This window comes from Patagioenas fasciata, chromosome 5 (genome assembly GCF_037038585.1).
Source record: "Patagioenas fasciata isolate bPatFas1 chromosome 5, bPatFas1.hap1, whole genome shotgun sequence".
NCBI classification, from domain to species: Eukaryota; Metazoa; Chordata; class Aves; order Columbiformes; family Columbidae; genus Patagioenas; species Patagioenas fasciata.
In genome coordinates this window covers 42,443,994-42,465,921 of record NC_092524.1, presented here as the reverse complement: position 1 = coordinate 42,465,921, position 21,928 = coordinate 42,443,994, and the positions used below count along the sequence as shown (strand labels likewise).

Genomic DNA, 21,928 nt, shown 5'->3' with positions numbered 1-21,928 from the left:
TCTGCCTGGTTAATAGATGCTTGTTGTATTATGCTGCATATGTCAGTAATTCAGTAATCTCAAGTGAAGATGGAAAAATGTAAGAAAATAAAATCAAAACAAGGACAAGGAGGAAACAACAAGATCCCATTGCATATTCTGTGTTTTCCAGATTTTTGAAGGAATACTTCCTATTGAGAAAAATAAGTGACCCAAAATATTAGGGTGACAAAACCTTTGTGAATAGTATCTGCACTTCAATGGCATAAAATGGTTTCAATTCCTAGTTTAAGTGGCTGGACTTCCTAGCATAACAATAATTTCATAATTAGTGACAATTCTAAAAATAAATAAGAGTATACCTGGTTGAATATTCCATGTTCCTAACAGTACCAGGTTACGTTTTTCAAATATATATCTGAGTTAATCATTATATTTTAGGTCATTTCATTACCTATTATGCTAGAGATATAATATGTTGCTATCAAACTGAAGTTTAAAGAAATTAAAGTAATGAATACATATTTTAGAACAAGCCATAGAGCTTTTGTACATTAAGCAACTACGCTAGCACTACATTAACCCTATTAAAGGTAATTTTTACAGTTCATTGGTGATTGGCATTTCATACTGATGTTTGAAGGATTGTCATTGATTTCATTCTTTACCTCTTTAATAAAGTGTAGAAGAAATGGCAGAGGCAGAAGTTAACTGTCCTTTGGCAAAGCCATTAAGCACTTAGGAAAAAGGCTTGAATATTTAAACCATGCAAAAATCTTTAAAGACATTATATATGTTTTTAATTTTGCAACCTTTTATAGGCCTGCAAAAGTCTCAGTAGTATGAATATATTTACATTTGACAGGTACAACAACAACAAAAAAAACCAAGTTAAGATGACAAATGCCACACTTGCACTCATGGAATAACACCATCTAACAACAGAAGTTCTAATAAATATTACTGTGCACCCTTCTCAAGACGTGAGTCAGGGCAGACGCCAACACCACAGTGTAGTAGGACACCTGGTGGTCACATCAGCTAATTATCCATTTTAATCTAACAAAAAATTAGGGGACCATAGAAAGAAATGCATAAAACCCACCAATCAAAACCTATTGGAACTACTGTAAGTATATATAAGAGAGTGTTTCTTCATCTAATCTTAGGTTTTCCAGGAGCAGTCACTGCTTGAGGCAGGATACCAAGGTTGATTGAGTAACGGTTTTTTGTGTTAAAAATGAACGGCAGCTAAGTTCCTAAGCTTTTCCATGCCACTTCATAAAATAAGGCTCCATAACAGGTCAGCCTATCACACTATACCCCTCAGCTCCCTAGGAAAGACCAGAACAGAGTCTAGATACAAAAAAATCCATAACTGTTTTCCAGGAACTTCCCTGGGAAGCTTTAACACCGGTGACACAAAAATATGTTGGTTGGCTTTGCTACTTAAAGGAACTGAGACTACTATGTTCACAGATCTGGGTCCAAATATCTTATAGCCATACAAAGCAATGACAACAGGCATCAGTGCAAGCTATTGTTGACACTATACATTCAGACTCATAAAAGAAGGGGATGTGAAATGTAAGGTCACAGCTGACTACTCACAAATAGCTGAGAGGCCTGAACAGAGGAGTTAAGGTCAAAACTTCAGAAAGATCCTCCACCATTGGGTGACCTAACAACTAGAGATCAGAACATGGGAGAGTGCTTGGTTTTGAGATTTACTCAGAATCTGTTGGTGTTCAAATATGTACCATTAGCAAATTCTGGCCCTGACTGATTAAGTCAGCAAGCTAAAAGATACAGCTACAAAAACAATTCGAAGATGGAGCAGTCTCTGAAGAGCCTGGGAAAGGGACCATATGCTTCAAGAAGGAAGAATTTAGAAAGCGTCAGGAAGTACAGCCATATGCATGTGACTGGAAACGGCGGGTGTTTTTTGCTATTTTTAGTCTTATAAAACTGTGTCAATATAAAAGCCCTTTTCCATAAGACCTCTACATCAAATTCACAAATAAATCAAATGCACGACTCAAATGGCTCACGCTGATTTTAATGAAACCCATGCCTACGTCATCAAATCTCCCATCGCTCTAGGTCTCTCCATTTGGAGGTTACCCAGACAGTGAAGAGATGTTCAGAACATATATAGGCACCCACAAGCATAACAGCTTTTAAAGGATGTGCAAGTTATTATAGTAGTATATTTCTAGTGACTGGCCTGAAGGGAAGGAAACAGGGGAAATTGGTAGAAGATTCATTTTCTGGCACGAAATTTTAGCTATCAGTTGAGCATGCCTCAGCACGCAGATCAGGGTTTTCTACCTTCTGGTTTACCACAGCAGTGAAGAGCACTGCCTGTGGAAGTTGTTAGTCCACAGAGAGAAAATACCATGCTGTTCAGCTAAGAAGTAGCTTGTGGGAACACGGCTTTTAAAAGAGAGACAAAAAGCTCCTCACACATGTCCCACCTGTCTCCCACAATAAGCATCTCTGTTCGCTGTTGCCTGTTGCAGTTGGCCAGCAACATTCTGTCTCTCTTTTAATCTGGTTTCTAACAGGAAGAGTTGAATTTTAACTAATGTGAACCAAACAGAAACATTTTCCATGACATACACATTTTATTGTTTAACATTTTAATACTCTGAGTAACTTTGAGATGTGCCAGGAATAGCAAAGCTCACTTATTTAGCATTCGTGCTGTTAGACAAAATACATGTATATAGATATGTATCTTACATACAATTGAACTAAATGAAGATATATTTCTCTAAATAACTGTATTCTCTTTGCTTTGCATCTATACCAAGTTCTTAACTGTGTTAATCTGCTTTTATGAAGAACTCAGTACCATTCATTAACTTCTAGAGATACACCCAGCACTTGCAGTGACATTAAAAAAAAAAGGTGGGGTGGGGGTCTGCCTGTAGCTGGAGGCAGCAGGTGGTCTCTTAAAGATGAGATATTGCCCACCAGGTAACTCATGGTACAGTAGCTCCCCTGAGAAGACAAGCGCACTGTGCATGTGAGGGGGACAAGATATGATGTTCCTTCTGGACAAGAGAGAAATCCCTAGTTTCCTAGAGAGAATTTCCTAGTTTCACTGATTTCAGAGGGTTCTTGATAGATCTCTGAATGTTATTTTCATTCTTTCTTACCCCTACACTCATTCACTATTTCTACCATGGTGCAGTGAAAAGTGATAGAGGATCTGCTACAGGACCTCTCTATCACCAGAATTTTCTCCTAAAGCTCTGCAATTCTGTAATGGGGATACCCCAGTTCTTTAAAGTGGAAGACCATAGCTCAGTCCCTTGAAATAGTCTTACTATTTAACAACTGTTATCTTACTCCCCCACCTACCCTTTTACTTTCTCTTAGTCTTTTAACTTTTTTGAGTCACTCTGTATTGACCATGGCAAAAATCCACACACCTTTGCCAAGCGTGCAAAAAAATCGTAAAATGCTTGTTCAACTCTATGAAAGACTGGACTGTTCTTCTGCCAAGTGTTCTACCTGTTTCCTGAGGGGCTCCTGGTTTCTCATGGCCAGCAGCAAAGTCCTTCAAGAGCCAACAGATGCCACTCACAGGTGACTCAGATTCTTTCACATTTTCTGCATTTAGATTAATACTCCTGTCCAGGTTTCCATTTAGGAGCTGCTTATGGATTGCCTCTTCTATGCCATTTCTGTTCCTTATGTTTAGATTGCCATCAGCTACTCAGTGGAGGAAGGGTGCCTTGCCCATGTTACACTGGAATACCTCTTGAAGCTCAGACTGAGGAGCATATAAGCCTACAGATACCTGACAAAATACACAGCAAAACTGTGGCTATGTTGTTCATTCAGATCAATATGCCAAAACATGTTTTCGACATCACTGTTGCCTTGAAAAAATAGGCTTTCAGCATTTTGTTCAATGATTTTAGAAGCAGTTTACTCCAAGATTTTCTGACCAGTAATAGATCGTTTACCCACTCTGAATTGCATTCTGAGAGTGTGTGGTCTCTGCTTTGCCACATTGTCTTTTCCATCAGTTTTACTAGACTTACAGAATTCTGGTTTTGTGGACTATAGGGTGATCTGTGGGGTTTTGTGCTAACTTCATTTTAACATCCAAGTGTTCGCCTTCTTCAAATATGTTATATTTAGCTATTAATAGAATGCTAGGGAGCAATCACAACAACTTTCCTGCTTCTTTCCGGTACTGCTTTGAATATTGCCCTCCAGTTGAAACCACAGCTTGTACAGATTTGTGGCCATGGGTGTGTAGAATTCTTGTAAAACAACTAGAGTAAACTTTAAGTGATGCCTTCTTGGGTTCCTTCTTGACTGACTGTATTTATTCACTGGTCTCATAATGATTTCATTGCACATCTGCAGTGCTTGGTCGCATCTCTCCAGTCTAATTTTGCTCCTTATCAGTGTTGCACTGCAGCTGGCTCCACAATCCAGCTGGTATCAAATTAGTCATTGATCTAATAGCACAGTTGCAAATATAGCAAATGAATGCCTGGCAGCCTTCTGCATTGCCAGAACACTGAGAATCTTTGGATCTGCTTAAGTCACTTTACAGATACCTCCTTCTCCATTAAAATCTTAAATTCTCAATGGTTTCAGACACTGTATTTTCATTTCAAAGGTAACTGAAATATTCAATCTGTCTTCCTGGCTCTTTTTCTCAAGAACATTTTTCCTTCTACATTTCATGTTGCCTGTTACACTACATATGTTGCACTAAAATGCCTGCATTTTAAGCCAGCCTGCATCTGCCTTGCTTCATGGGTTCTTTGGATTACATCTGTGTGTGTGTTCTGCTCTTTCTGGTTTGGCACTTGTCTGGATAGTTCAGCTACTGTTTGGGGGCATATGTTAGATTGGATTTGCTCTAAAGTCTGCCCTGTGAATGGGAACTGTGTATTTCACAAGTGATCCTGAGGAAGAGATACAATTAAGAAATGTTTTATATCTCTGGTTACACATGTGTGCTCTAGTTTCTGACACTATACCATATCTCCTTTTCTGTTTCTGGTATTGGTTAAGAAACCTTTTTATAGCTTTACCTTTACTTAGAATTATTTGTATGATTCTGATCAGTTCTTTTTAGAGACTAAAGCATTGTTTCTATTGCCTCAAAGCAAAGCCATTTTTGTCTGGATTTCCAGTTTTCCCGGTTCTCAGAGTCACTGCTATCTATGTCCTACAATTTTTAGATGTGCTTTATCTGAGTAGTCACAGATCTTTCCTTGCTCTCTACTATGACTATTGTCACAGCAGATCTCATATGCTGTGTTAAGGGAAATAAGATGGAAGAATTTGATAGTTCTAGTCTTAAGCTGGCTCTTTATTTACTCTACTGATTCTTGAACTTTGGTAGGCCCAGGGAGCCAGGACCTTCAGTCTTCATCTGCAACAAAACCTGCTCCCATTAGTTTAATCGTCTGGGCACCATGAGTTATCTACCACTCTATCCTGTGTATTCATGGGTTGATAAGTATTGTTTGGCTATATTTACAAAAAAATCATCTTGTATGTTATTTAAAATGGAATCAAATATATCTTCATGCTCATTCTAATTTTTAGTAGGCAAGAAAGAAACTAACTGCACAAAGAGACTATAATGCTCATACAGCACAATGGCCACAGCATTTAACTACTACTGTTAGGAAGAGGAATGGACAGAAAGGTCCCTAGCTCTGCACACAGAAGCAAAGGTGGAAAAGAGGTGGATTTTCATCACTTGTTTTGTTCTCTCTCTATTTATTTAACTTTTTATTTATTTATTATAACTATTACATGTCTCAGCCTCTGGCATAAACACCTTACATATCCCACCTACCTACATATCCTAGATAGCTAACAAAAAAAGAGACACATAAAAACCCTAACTGAAGGTTAAATCAGGTAGAAGTTCTGAAGGCAGTATTTTTCTTTGACCCAAGCTGAAGCAATACGGAAATGAGATATTTTCAGAAAGCAAGCTGGTTTTTTTCTTTTTTTTTTTTCCCTTTTTTTCCTGGGACCTAGAGGGAAAAAACAAACAAAGAAAAAAAAAGAGCAAAAATTCCATGTTCACACTATGAGGAATTTGACTATTTACTTGCTGGTGAAAAATAAACCCTGACTATAAATTACATCCACTTACTGAAAATCCAAAACAATAGAGGTGAACCTTTGAGACAGCAAAGTGGGAGCACATGACTAACTACTTCTCTCCTCTGATGATGTTCATTTGATCTCTCCACACAGGATAACAAAGTAAGAGATCTTGGGAATTATTCTTCTTATACCAGCACAGAACACACACAGTCCTCCTTGATGAAGGCCAGCAACTATGTATGTTCGTTCCAATACATCATTCAACAAGGCGAATAATCATCTTTAGAAAGTTACCAACTGAAAAATTCTAATGGCAATTCTGTATCTATCATCTCCCATTTCTAAGAAAAATCAGTCGGTAAAGCAGAGATGATCAAACTCCAGCATATGTCTGCCAAAATCTAGATGCATCACAGCAGGGTTGCAAACTGGAATATTGCATAAACATGACACAATGGTACTAAACCCTCTTCTTTTCACAATAACTAAGAGTCAGTGAGAGGTGATGCCAAGTGAGGCTGATCTTGACAGCTTCTTTGTACAATTAGTGGAGAGAGATATAAAAGATAAAAGGTTTCTTCTGAGACTATTTCAGAGTCCTTAACTTAAGCTTCTCTTCTGAATCACTGTCTAAGTCTTCACAGATGACCCCTTCTCCCAGTGTATCCCTGTTCAAACTACAACCTCTCCATTGCCTTCCCTGCAGCCTGTGACAATGTGTTGATGGTCTGCCCTGTGACACAGCTGGAGTATGTCCTGCACATCTGTAACAGCACCTGTTGTTCTGCAACAACAGGATGTGAAGGATACAACCACAATCTTCCTCAAAAAGCATCTTGCCATAGAGCCAACTTTAACATTTAAAGTTCAAGATCACTAGAATTCTATAGCAACCATGTTTGCTGCAATGCCTGTAATATCAAGACCCACAATATTTAAGAAGAACCACGGGCATTTCTCACTGGCCAGAGGAGTTGGCCAGAGCCTACCCTAGGACACCATTGGACCTGTTGATCATTTATTTTACCTTCTTAGAAGTCAGCACAAAATGCTGTGGCTATTTTTGGTATAATGTATTAGAAACATATATAGAAAATTTAAAGCCATCACCTAACCTTAAATATGCAAAAGGGTTACAAATATATACAAATAAACATTTCATATCTATATTTTATACTGATAATTAACATATATTCTCTATATAAATGGAACATATAATCCATGTATTTATAAAAATACAGATTACATATAGATAGATAGATAGATAGATAGATAGATAGATAGATAGATAGATATAGTCAGGAGATTATAAACCTACAACTTTTTTTAATATAATTTAGATATGTATGCATCGAATGTATGGCTACTGCATGTCTATTGATATTTAGTGAATTTGGGTTTCACACAGAAAACCTGCTAAAAAGGTTTCCTGTGGTAATTTGTTTTTTGTTTATTTTTTAAAAAGGAATATTACAGTATCAATAATTACTTATGAGGTATACTGATGAGAATTAATTGGGGAAGAAAGCAGTATTTCCTGTATTATGTTTATGAAGCCAAACATCATAGACAAAGCACATAATTTCTATGAGTATAGGGGAAAAAAAAATTCTCCTGCAGTATAAGGTGAAAAAATAAGAAAGTGAATTACAAATTGACAGCTATCTTGGGGAAGAGGGTAATACTATTGCCCCATATATTTTTTGCTTGTGATTTATCCACATCCCTCTAAGAAAGCCTAATTCACCAAGCTGCTAAAAAAAACCAAAACCCTGTCCACATACAACTTCAAAAAATATGTTGTCATTGTGCTATTAACACTCCTAATTTTATCTTACTTCAATATATTATTTCCTCTTCTTCCAACAAAAATACTATGAGGCCTCAGGTGAGAGAGAAAGCAGCTTTAGAGCAAATGTGCACAGACACAATGTGCAGGCGGTTCCTCCTGGTGTGGGGTTGAACCTATGAGACTCCTTGAGGCACGATGCTGGGCTTTTGTAAGGCTACATGCACTCAGGATTACTGGACAACATCAGGGAAGAAAAACATCTGGAGAACTGCATAGGAGCACTGGAACAGGCTGCCCAGAGAGGTTGTGGAGTCTCCTTCTCTGGAGACATTCAAGACCTGCCTGGACGCATTCCTGTGCAATCTACTCTAGGTGAACCTGCTTTAGCAGGTGGGTTGGACTAGATGGTCTCCAGAGGCCCCTTCCAATCCCAAACATTCTGTGATTCTGCGATTCTCTGACATGATGGAGCCATTTTTATGTTATATAGTCATTGTATAATACATGGTACATGGTTTCACAACCCAGAACAAAGGCTGTGAAATATTAGACTAAGGTTTCTGAGATACAGTGTGGTAAAGAAAAAACAGTCCTGGCTGCTTTGAATTTGTTTCTGTATAGGGCTGTTATCCCTTATTTGGTATTACTGTATGTGAGACTTTATGGGTGAATTGTGAGTGCAAATTCACAAGCCACTTCATGAGATGTTTTTAGTTAGCTGATTCATATGAACCTTTATAAAATCTGCTGTAATACTGCATCTGATCCAGTGTGTCAAGAAACAAGAAAAAACAGATAACTTAAACTCCTCTAGACCAAAGAATGAGATTTTGAAAGGTTGTGCTAAGAGTCATGTAAATCAGAACATGCCCATATTTTGGAGCATCATATGGCTTCTTTACTCAGTTCAGAGTATTGAAGAACATTGAAGCACCAGCATTGTCCACAATGTTTAACTGCACATATAACAGCAGAAGCATAACAGTTTTTCTTAGGGACTCTTGGCCCAATGATTAAGTAAGAGTGCTGCTATATTTCAGCTATTCTTACTTGTACTTCAGAAGATCTGAATAATTTAGTATATCTGAGACTAATCTTGAGCCCTTTCTACTTTGTTTGGACAGCAGGCAGTCCTAGGATATAGAAAGCCATGAAAGTTGTGATCTTCATCATCCTTTGGAAATAATTAAGGTGCCATTCCGTTTTTTTTAAAACTGAAAATGTTTGATGAACAGAAAATGTCTTTGGGTAATTTACTGGGGGACATACGCACTCGAACAGTCATAGCTGAGTGTGCCAGACTATTGCTTCAGCGCTGAATATCTGACAATGCCTTAAGTTCTCACTGCTTGGGACCTTATCCTACCGCTTTACAGCAGGGCACAAAGACAGAGCATGTGGAGTTGACTAAGGCGCTTGACGTGATGACTGTAAACTGTCCACATTTTCCAGCTGTAGTAAGGAATGGTGATGACAGCTACATGGTACACATTTACTTTTGTTTGAAGTCGAATGCCTCTTTCATTCTAGACACACTGCTTTAATCTCCCAAAGCTGTGCTGGCTTTTGCTACAAGCTCAGTAAATACTGCTTTCCTACAATGTGAAGTTCATCTTCAATGTCATGCTGGGAAGAAATAGGAGAAACTCACTCTTGTGAAATGCATCAAGCAAGTTCTTGCAGAAATACAGGGAGTTTGCTCCATAGAAATCACAACACTGCCTTTAAAAACGTATGTTTACATTTGAAATACATTATGGAAGCAACCCATAAAATGTAAATATATTTTTCATATTCTTCCTTTATCCATTCTCTGGGCTTACTTTGTAATTCTGTAGATGTGGTAATCAGTGTTGTCCTGTTTTAATTGTATTAGACATTAAAACTTAACTTTTCTCTGATTTATGTAAGACTTTTCACCAACAATTATTTTCGTGTTTGCTTTTGAAAATATAAAATTTGCCAGAAACAGTGAGGAATTAATCATATTACAAAGTCAAACATATGGACCAATGAGGGACAATCTGGTTGTTATACAATGTGTCACAAAAGAGTTTTCACTCTGTTTTCTGGTGCAAATGAAGTGAAAATACTTGTGTAGAAAAAGTTAACTGATTTCATCACCCCCTGCAATAAGAGACTACGAAACTTGTCTGTGTCAGGTCCTGAACTCATTTAGTTGACGTTCTAATAGCAGTTGGATTTTTACTGCTGCTTGTGGTATCAGGCATTTTTGAGACTTCTTGTACAAAACAGTTGTTTTTCCTACCTACTGTGGAAAGTTGTAGAAGTTCATAATCTGCTGGGAAACAAACAAACAAACAAACTAGCCTAGCACATGGAAATTACTGAACTTCATGAAGAACAGTAACTGAAATTAGAGTTGTGCAAAACTTAGCTCAGTCTTTTTACTATACATGACAGTTAAAAACATAGCACAATGTCAAAGACAAAGAATAAATTCCACTGAGACATGAATCAATCTATATACGTAGACATAAGTGCTGTAACTTAGTATTGCTAATGAATATCTCCATTTATTCTATTTAGCAGAATAATCTTTTCTTTTTTTTTTTAAAAAAAAAAAAGAGTACTACATATGCTTTGCTAGGAAAAAAAAAAAAGCTCTCACTTTGAGACATAATTTGGCACACAATTTGCTAGTAGCGTTAACATCATATTTCAAAAAGGTGGTGATTTTTGCAAAGTAGCCTGAAAGTTTATTAGCAAAATATAATGACTATTCTGATTGCAATTAAAAAACCCTTCCAAACGGGTCAACATACCTAAGTGTTATCTGCAATCATTTAGATTTTAACATCATGGTTATTACTTATTATCAGGCTACACAATGAGATATTGATTACTTTTAACCTTTAGATCCAAGAATTCAGTAAAAGTCGAGGTACTAGTACAGCCTACCCTTCCTGCCTGGTAAACTTGTGGCCTTTAGTGGAATTCTAATGCTTCCTATTGGCAAGGCAAATCTGAAATTAGTTTATTCTCTTGGCTCATACAGAAATGATGACATACCTAAAAATATCACATGTACAGCAAATTTGTAGTTACTACCTACAAGGGGCTCAATCCTGCAGTGTGCTGAGAGCTTCCTCTGGAGTGATGATCACCATCGTCTCCCACTGACTCTTTTAGCAACTCGGTGCAGGCACTGACAGATTACCAGACAGACAGAAGTCATCCCAAACCAGGCAGATTATGCAATGTAGGAGCAGAAAAGTTCACGTTTTCTAGTTTATAACCAATCCCCTAAGCATATTGTCCAAATATATCACTCTACAGGCTGTTAATCTTTTAATAAGTTTTCTTTATATGGAAAATCTGCTTGAAATAAAGACTGAATTGCATAGTAGCTTCAGTAGGTACGCAGGACTCGTTTTAAATGGAACAAAGTAATCCAATTAAACTAATCTGGTTTACAAGTTAAAATGATACGAAGCACATTAATTCATCCTTATAGGCTGCTGCTATTTGAGCCCTCTCTCTGCACAGCATTTGGAACTGCTTTGCACATTCGTATCCTCTAACAGCAGTGAACTCAGTCCCCCAGTTCAGGAGAATTATGGGCAAGAGAAACATATAACTGTTATGTGTTAGATTAATTTGCAGAACACTTGGCATTATTATTGCCAAGTAGTCAAATTGTTCCAAGTTGTTCCGGAAGGTTGTTATTAATAGTATGTTTTCTGAGGAAAGTTCTGTCTACTTTTGGAACTGCATTTCTGTTGCCAAGGAAACTCCTTGAAGCACAGCATTCTAGGAGCACACTGCTGCTTTTGTTTGCCAGTATCCTATTCATATCATCTAAGTAAGCACTTTACATACTTCAGCCTCCGGTTTCAAATGTTTCAGTTTTTATATATTTATATTACTGCATTAAATATAGTTTGGGCTTCTTTTTAAACTCGGGAACTCTCGTAAGATTATTTTAACAGTTGCATTACAGGACATGGGGGTTTGTGCGTTTTGTGCTGGTTTTTTTTAATTTTTTTTTCACAAGTTTGCAATACATTGGTTTTAATTTGAATAATAGCTCCATAGGTTATAGCACTAGTCCTTAAGTGTTAATTATCTTTTCACTGTGAAATTAATGTAGTCATTTCTTACTGACTCCTCTACACCATTATTGAAGTGCTGAGGAAAACATGTCATTGAGTTCTGAGCCAGAACTGTTGTTGTGATTAATCCTGGTCACATGGCCAATCTCTGCCAAAAGGAGATCACTGAAAAAAGGTGACAAAGACAGTGATTTCCTGTCAGCAAAGAGTACGACAGGGCTGTCTAGAAGTGATGCAAATGAGGGAAACTTTCACCAGGGTTTGTTTGATCCACTCGGGGCCACAGCGCGCTGCGCCAGGCGGGCGGCTGGATGGAGCAGCAGCACACCCAGAGGAGAGAGCGGGCTGCACCTTCCCAGGAGGGAAACAAAAACTGCTGGGAGACTTCCCCCCCTTCCCCTCAACTTTTTATTAAGGGTATCCTTAGCTTTTGATGTCTATTGTCATGTTATTTAATACGGTGAACTGCTTCCCTTTGATGAAATCCTCTCGTAGTTAACCTGTTCAAAAGCCGTGTCAAATAAATGTTTTCAAAATTTTCACACTACTGCATAAGGGTCTCTTTCCATCTATCATGACCACCGTTGCTGAAGACTTACTGGTACAAGACTTACAGTTTGTATTAAAAACACCATACGTCGTTTGTAATCAGACAGAAAAATACAATTTATTTTAAAGTGTTAATTTTATTCTGAACTTACTAATAATGTTAACAATCATACTGTACTTATTTAAATGGGGGTTTAATTTAACACAATTAAGTTTTGCAATTAATCTTGTGACGAAAATGGAAAGAATTATCATTAACTTTTCTACCTAGTATACTCATTTCTAATCTCCACAGTTCCAGTAAATACTGATTTGCTTCGTTTTTGAACATTCAAGGTACAGAATTACTCAAGTTCCCACTAAAGGGCTAATTAACAGAGTCTAAATTCTTTGGATTTGATCCTCCAGCAACAGCATATGAATACAGCTGAAGTCAATGCAAGTTCTGTGTACTTAAAGCTTATGAGATCAGGCTCACATGCGGTAGATTAAACTGAAATAAACATGATACATTTGGCATTAAACGGAGCTATAACAGCAGTACAAAGAAGCAAGAGTCCAAAAACATGGAAATGCTCCTTTCAGTTTTTTCTTAGTTAATAGCTAAAACATTAGAGGACAAATAAACTGTCAGCAATTCATATTGTGACTGTCGTTTTATCAAACACTAGTTGATTTTCAAAATCATTAGCTAGTTGAAGACTGTAAAGCTGAAATCATTGAGGGCTATGGGAATGAAGCAAGAAAGAATAATTTTCTCTTTTTGTAAATCTTTGCACTAAAATATAGGAAATCTAGAGAAAGTCACACTTACATATTCAGACTTCAAAAATATGGCTGTGCTGCTCCTATTATATTAAGGGCAAAATAAAACCTACTTAAAGAGAAATAATATCGATCCTAATAAAACACTAGGAAGCTCCTAGAATATTACAAAACAAAATTAAGCTGAGAGTTGGCTTAAATCTATATTAAATCTGAAAACAGAGTACTGGGAAAATAGTCTAACCATGAAAATACATTTTACTTTCCCATGTGCAATTTTAGCATTTATATATTGCGTTATGCTTCTTTAATGTATGCTTTTCCCTTCTGATTTACCTGTTTTATCATTGCTCCTTCCCCTTCACAGACTCCTTAGGGGCAATGATTACTGGTGGTAACAGCGATACCCCAGCAGGTTGGCTGGCCGAGGCGGCTTGCTGAGCTGGCTCTGAGGTGCAATTACTTGCCAGCTCAATAACTGAGAAGGGGATCTGTGGGTTTAGGAGAATCCACCAAAATGCAGAGGGTGCAATTAGCAGGTTCACATTTGAAGCTGTAACTGATAAAGAATAACTAAAGCAAGACCTGTGTTTTCGTAACACCCCGCATCACTGAGGAATTCTGAGGAATGCTGCCCGCATTTCTCCTCAGGTTTCTCTGCCTGCAGCCCAGCAGGGCTGTGTTCACTGGGAGGTGTCGGCAGCGCTCCTGCCCCTTCGCTGGGAGCTCATCCAGCTCTGTGTAACAGCCTCCAAATAAAAAGGGTGTCACTATTGATTAGAAGAGAGGTTTACTAGGCTAGTTGTAAAGAACTGTTAATACTGGTTTTGAGGGCATGATTCATTGTTACATGAATCTCTGAAATTAAGGATGACAAAGATCTAGTGATAAGGATGATAAAGACCCAGTGATTTATCTCATACCCCCTTTGCTCCTGCAGAATTGTTCCCTCAATTACATTTGCTGATGTTTTCTTTTGTCTGCTTTTAAACGTCTGAAATTATGGGGCTTTCACACTTCGGGAGGTGTTTTGTTTTGTTTGTTTGTTTTGGGGTTTTGTTGTTGTTGTGTTTGTTTGTTTGGGTTTGTTTTTTTTTTTTTTTTTGGGTGGGGGGTTGAAAGGCTAATAGATCTTGATGCTATACACTCAAGCTTTTTACATTACCTGCAAATACTCCTCCTGCTTTACGGACACTCCAGAGTCATCTCTTAACCAGCCTTCACAAATCTAGTTGTCTTTCCTTCAATCCTTAACAATTTGCTTGCTGCTTTCACTGGAAAGGGCTACGCAGCTAATATTCACAGTGGGAAGGCAGGTGGTCTGTTCCTTCCTTATTCAAGTGGTTTTGCAGTGACCAGATAGGGGTTCTGTTAATTAGCCCTCTCTGCAGAAACTGCAGAGCAAATAAGCTGCCCGTGCTTTGGAAGCAGTGCTGGTTTGTCTATGCTGCACAGACTACAGGCTCGGCTACTCTCCCTGGCACAAACTTTCTGTTGTCAGAAGTGTCATGTCTATCATAATACAGAACTTCATAAATTTAAGAGACTATCACATCCCACTTTGAATACACAGTCTTCCTCATTTTGCTGCTATACTGTACTGCAAACTAATCCTTAAATTATTGCCCTCTTTTATTTTTCTCACCATGCATTATTATCCCAACCTTACCATCTACAATTATTCTGAATGATTACATTTTGATATCGGAAAGAGAAGTATCCTAAATAGCACCTAAAACACTTGGGCGGGCTGCTTCAGCTTTGCTCCTTTTCATGTTGATGGATGGATTGTTTCCTTAAAATTTATGTTGATTGATTTTTTTAGTATAGGACTATAACTAGTGGTTAGATTAGGCATGGTACAAGCAGGTTTTATATGGACAGGCACAACCACAATGCCTTATTTTAGATTCGCAAGGAAATTTTTACCCATTTCTGACATTGTTTATTTCTGAGCCTAACCAGAGCCAGGATTGCTAATGTGTGATTAAGTCAAGAATTTAGCAAGTTAGGAAGAAGTCATTAGCAAAAATAAATTTTTGTCAGAGCAAGAAATGGAGGCCACTGAATTAAATTCCCTTGCAGCCTACATTAAGTTGGACCTGAACCATATTTCCCTTTATAAACATATTTGAACTCATGTAACAACCCTCTCTTACTGGGTCTTTTCAATAAAAGGAGTAAAATTAGAAAGAATAAAGTGCAAGAAGACCATTAAGAAATTAGGATGCCCAAGCAAGAAAAAATAAATAATGTTTAAGAAATTATCAAATAATGCAATCATAGAAGAAAGAAAACAACTTCTATTTGACCTTGAATGTACCATTTATTCAATAAGAAATAAAAAAAAAGCTAGAGGGTAGTTGTTTCTTGTCATTATACTGTTGCTGATTCTGTGGTTAGTTATTAATTTTATTTTTTATGATTCACAATCTGCTCTTTGAAATATGCCATATGCTCAAAGCAATTCAAGGATGACAACTGTCAGAATTACTCCAATAAAAATTGCCTAAATGAGGAAGATTTACTGCAGTCTGATATTCCTGTTGAAATCCCTTCCTTTCTTTCCCCCACCACCCCTCAGACCTGTAGACTACAGTTTCTCAAATACACAGTGAAGCCTGAGTCAATTTTAGCATCAAATCACAGCTTTTGGGGAACTTCTTGAAAGTACTGTCTATTTTAAAAAAGTGATAAAGCTTCTGGGCTAAGGCTGCTATGACAAATAAGAGAAACCATGTGTGTATGTGTTTATGTATATACATGTATGTGTTAAATGAAGACCCTATAATTAGTATGCAAATTCTAAATAATTTTGCTGAAATCACAAGCAAGCAGGATGACTTGACATGTCAATGTCTGCTTTATGTATATCTAATAAAAAATAAATGGGAAGAGTCCTGTATTCTGGCAGCAGCAAACCAAAATCAAGGCAAATTTCTTTCTTCCCAGAAGAGGTCTGAAAGGTGGATAAAAATCCAGCTGAAAGCTCCAATCAAAACACATTTTGTTAAATGCTACCATTTCGGTTTTTTCCTTCATTTTGTTTCAGTCTATTTATTAATGCAGTTTCATTTATTTCTATTCATCTTGAAGACAAATCTTTGTCCTTCTATAGAATTACACCAAATAGAATGTGATAAAGGGAACTTTCTTGCAATTATGATGTCGGTGCAGCCTGTCAGCGCACAGGGGATGGAAATGAGGTTGGGGACAGGGAAGGGAATTCTAATAGACACCATGATACATACAATGAACGCAGCGATATCCTGTGAGAGAAAGACTTGTCAAGCTAATCAGATCTTCTATAGCTAGGTAAAGGCAGTAACGGTAGCGCTAACCTTGTAAAGATGCTGCTGCTGCTCCTCTGACATCATCAGGTCATGGCTGTCCATCACGATGGATTCCATGTCAATCAGCCAATCCCAGAGCTCCTGGTATTCTGAATCAAAGTCCAAAAGGCTGTAGATAAGGAACAAAATGTATTATGCATAAATACTGTGTAGTTGTTAACATCTTGTATTAGAATAATATATTCTTGAAAACTCATGATGTTCCTAGTTACATTTCTAAAGAGACATTCTGTATTTATACAGAGTGGATGAAAATGAAAACTGAAATCCAATTTAAACCAGTGCCATGACCTAAATTCAGTGGCTGATGCCAAATCCTGACAACTGTTGGCATACTGCATTTTCTTCAAAATATTTGAAATAGAAATCCCCCATAGATGTTGCTGTTTAATGGTTTTTGAAGTGCCCACTTTATATCGAGCAAACTTTGCAACAATCATCTTGATATAATTCATATAAAAATATTATTTTCATCGAAAAATGACTCAATCCGTTCAGCCGTCCCTCTGCTGTCTATCTGCCTATCTCTGTAAATATCCTACATTTATTTTCATGGATGAGTAGCTAGCATTTCAACTTAACGCCTTAAGATAGGCTTGAGTGAATATGGTAAGCCAGTGAGAACTAAGGCCAGATACAGTATTAGACAGGTGTTCCCTACAGACATGTAAGAAACAAAGGTAAGGACAGGAAGTCAAAACAATGAATCCTTGAATAGCCAGCAATCATTAAAATTCAAAGGAGGATCACGACGGTTTTCAACAAAATAAATCATTAGAATAAGGAGCTTAAAAGGATTAATGTGATTCTCTATTGAAAGCCTGGTGAATAAGTAAAGCATAGATTCTTCTAAAACACTGTGATACAAGCCAGAAGGTACATGCTGAAAAACTGCACATTCGTAAAAAAGATACCCCTTGAAAAGGATCTTAAAACTTGCAAAATTTGAACTAACAAAAGCCTTGTCAGTAGTATCAAAAAACTCCCATATTGAACAAACAATAGTGCGTGTTCCACTAAAGCTAATTTCTCCAATTATTAACCTCTTTTTTTTTTAAGCAATGCCATTAAAAATAGCAGTATTTCAACAGAGAAACAATAAATTAACATGCTTTTAATATTATTAATACTATCACAGTTTCAGTTGTTAGTAACTGGAGTGCCAGATGCACAGCAATTTTGAAAGCTTATAGATAAAGTTGTGAGAAGTAGGACTGTCTTTCTGCAAGAAAGCAAAGCAAGGGAGAAGAGAGCATTTGCCTTCTGTATTTTTATTTTCGATGAGCTGACAACAAAGGAAGTCTTGTATAATGCGTTGATTCCTGCTTCTGAAGTAACTCTCTAGTTTAATCCACTGTACTTAGGATACTTTTACTCAATAATTTATGAGGTGCACTTACTTAAAATTGCTTGCTGCCCTGAAAAGGTAAGCAATGATGCTATTATAAAGAAGACCAAGCATAAAAGGGCAAGTTACTATTGTTGAAATATAATAGTTTCATTTGGAGTTCAGGGCTTCTCTCCTGTTCCGGGAGGTATTTGACTCAGATATCATTCTGAAACTAAAAAAAAAAAAAAAAAACTGAACTCCATTTTGAATGGTGTATTTGCAGTGATACTGAATCTTTATCCCTTCCCCAGAAAACTGTATAACCATTCTGTATCTTCAGTATCTACTGCTCCTTCTTTTCCATTCTGTCTTATCCAAATATTATCCCAAGTGATAAAACTGACAGGTAGTTATTAAAACATACGTTTTATGATATCAGAGACTAGATTTCATCTCTGTCATGGCTTAACTTCAGCTGGCAACCAAGCGCCGTACAGCCGCTCATTTGTTCCCCCCACCTCGGTGGGATGAGGGAGAGCATCTTGTGGGTTAGGATAAAGACAACTTAATAGGATAGTAAAGAAAGATAAAATAATATTTTTTTTAAAAAAAAAGTATATACAAAACAAGTGATGCACAATGCAATTGTTCATCACCAGCACATCTCTGAGCAGTGATTGCCCACACCCAGCCAACTCCCCCAGTTTATATACTGCTATATGGTTATATACTGTTATATATATGTTATATGGTGTAGAATATCCCTTTGGCCAGTTTGGGTCAGTTGTCCTTGATGTGTCCCCTCTCATCTTCTTGTGCACCCCATCGTTAGGAAACCATGGGAAGCTGAAAAGTCCTTCACTGTTTAGCAACAACTAAAAACATCAGTGTATTACCAACTTTATTCTCATCCTAAATCCAAAACACAGCATTACACTAGCTCCTAGGAAGAAAACTAACCCTATCCCAGCTGAAATCAGGACAATCTCATTTAAGTCAGTACAGATTCCACTGGACTTGACTGGTTTGTACCAGTGAAAATCTCAATCAAGATATGAAGATGATGGGAATCAAAGCCTACATCTAATCTTTGTGACCTGCTGCCACCAGAATGGGATGGAATGCCTTTGGAAACTGCACCATGAAGTGAACTGGGATTTTACTATAATGGGCAGAACATGTTCTGGATCCAAACAACTGTTTTGCATCTATAGAACTATATTTTAGTTTCAGTTCAATTTTGTCTTTATTGGTGTAATAGAATGAATCAATACTTTAAAGACACACAAACCCACTTTTCTTTGATCTTTATAAAACCCAGATAGGACTAGGAAACAGCTGAACATTTTGATTTCTAGCTAAAGTTATAAACAAAAACTCAAAGCAAAGAGTGAGAGAAACATGATTCACTGGAAAAAGCTCAGAAAGGGATGCAATATGTAATGGGCACTGTTTCCTTCCATAGTTTACATACTGTGTCTTTTCTTTTTTGTTTGTCTGCTGTAAAATAAAGTCATCTGGGAGCATTTTTAAGCCAACCAGCTATGGCGGTTATTTGCCTGAGCCTGAAGATAGTGAAGACAGCCTACAAGCCATCATCTATGTGTTTTTCTTTGTTGTTGTTGTTGTTTAATTTGATTGCAATATTTTTAATAGTTCTAAAATAACTCTGATTAAAAAACAAAAAAAAGTTTTGTTTTTAAAACAAACGCCTCACTTCTAAATGGATGGGTCTACTTATTACTATTATTTCGAAGCGGATGTAAGTTACTAAGCCACAGAAAACATATTCAGAAAATCCAGCAATTATATGATCAGTGAGAGGTTAAGATTAAAATGTACCTGTCCATATTTCTGTAGTATATTGAATATTTCTTTTTTATTCAGAATCTAGTTTTCCTGGGTTTAGCAGATATTTTTTTCATTTTGCCAGAGGCAGAATCAGGGAAAGCATAACTTCTGAAATACTGATGTGTGTTACAAATGCAAGAACTATAGAAAAGATCTGAGTTTGGTTGATTATCCAAATCCACTAATCACTAAAAAAGAATAAATTAGGTCATCTGCTTACGGCAAAAAAAGATAATTCTCTATTAAAACTACTCAAACATTGCCAACAAGAATGCCCAATATTAGTTAAAGGACAAGTAACTCCAGCTTCCTTAATACAGGTTTGTTGGTTAATAAGCTAAAACCATTAGGTACATAATAACTGAAATGACATTAAGAAGTATATTTTTATCTTGGTAAACAGGGAATCAGATATGCAGAGTTGCATGTCTAATCCCTTGAACTCTAAACATATTTCTTAAAATGTGGACATCAATTTATTATTTTGAATGAAAATTCATGAGCACCTTTCTCATGAGAAAACCAGTTCGTCTGTGGCATTAATAAATAAAAAGGAATGTGAAGCTATTTCCATCAGCCTTTTTCCCCATGTTTAACACATACTTTCAGTTTGTATTATTTCTTTGATGGCATAACTCACATGGTATGTAGAAATACTCTAAACACACTGGTATGCCTACCGAAAAAATTCAGCCAAACAAAAAGTTCTTTCAAGCCTCTGGGTCATCGGTTTTTTTTAATTCCTTTCTGTACATATGTTTTTATTAGCAGGATATAGGAGAAATCAGTCAGAGTTCTGACCTTAACAGTTTTAAATCTGCCTTATATTCTGCATACTTGAAGTCCCTTTTAATGCAGCTATCGCAAAGCCGCATCCACGAAGGCCCCATATTAGGTGATGACAGGATCCCAGGATCTGTCCTTCATGTTGTGTAATGGCGTTGTAAATATTGTAACCATATCTCCCAATAGTACCTCTATAAATGCAATATCTCCAGCCAGATCTGCTATAATGTTTTACAGCTGCTCTCAACTCTCTTGGTCACCTCTTGCTGCCTGGCTAGCTGGTGTTCTCCTGCAGTGGATATTCCACTGTGAGCCACTAGGGACTGGATGGACGTAAGGGCCCAGAAAGGTGGCCACAGCACAGAAAAGGTAGGGAACACTTGTAGATTACCATTCCCGGTAATAAGAATGTAATTATAAGTGCAAACAAGTGCATATAAGAGCCTATTTGCTTTACACATGTGGTATGCAGAGTTACAAACTGGATTTTCCCATGAGGCTTAAAGCTTTATATCTCCTGTCCTCAATAAAACCAAATGTCTGTTGATGTCTCACAAAATTTCAACCTTAAGTCTTGCTCACATTGAACTATGGTTGCAAAATTAGAAGCTGTTTTTGAACATGTAGCCCCCGGTGCACATTTATATACATATACACACCAATTCAGAACAAATTATTTTTATGGTTGGCACTAGCTGCACTGGTGTGTTTGAGAATCTGACAGATTTCTGCATATGTAATCAAGATCTCAGTAATCCTACATAATTAGCCCACATCAACTTTTCTAAAACAGTCATCTTTCTGTATAATAAGAAAGGATGTTTACAAGGCTCATTTATCTTTACAGTCAGTAATTTAATAAAACTGTGTTTCCAAGACCTCAACATTGAGTTAAGAATTGGAAAAGGAAGTTCTGAAGATAAAGAGCTCATGGACACCTTGGTCAATGACTTTCCTTGCATAGGAAACTGCAGGCAAAAGTTCTACTGTGTTTACTGGTTATGACAAAACTTGTATCAGGATGATGGTGTATCCAAATAAGGAGAACTAGTTAGCTCCTTCAAACTGCTTTTGCCCCACACTATTATGAACTCACTGGTATTTTCTTATGTTCATTTAAGGGAGATAGCAGTTATTAGATACGGTTTACATTTATTAAAAAACAGCCTGAGAAGACCAAGTCAAAGGAAAACACTTAAAATCAAAGCATTCTAGTAAAAACCCGGGATGTTTGAAGTGGTGAACTATATGTCAATGGCTTCACATTCATATTTCCTAGGGACTAGTAGAATGAACTGTCTTGTAGAAGTATTAATCCATTATAAAGATGTTTCCTTTAAAG

General features: G+C 37.0%; 1 protein-coding gene across 4 annotated transcripts in view; it reads right to left on the bottom strand.

The window, feature by feature from the left end:
* AKAP6 (A-kinase anchoring protein 6) overlaps positions 1 to 21,928 on the bottom strand; it is a 286,646-nt gene that overhangs the window by 67,619 nt on the left and 197,099 nt on the right. For all 4 annotated transcript variants that reach the window (XM_071809385.1, XM_065838655.2, XM_065838656.2 and 1 more), the window contains one exon: positions 16,608 to 16,728. In XM_071809385.1, coding sequence (XP_071665486.1) covers positions 16,608 to 16,728 — 121 coding nt within the window. The remainder of the gene's footprint in view (positions 1 to 16,607; positions 16,729 to 21,928) is intronic.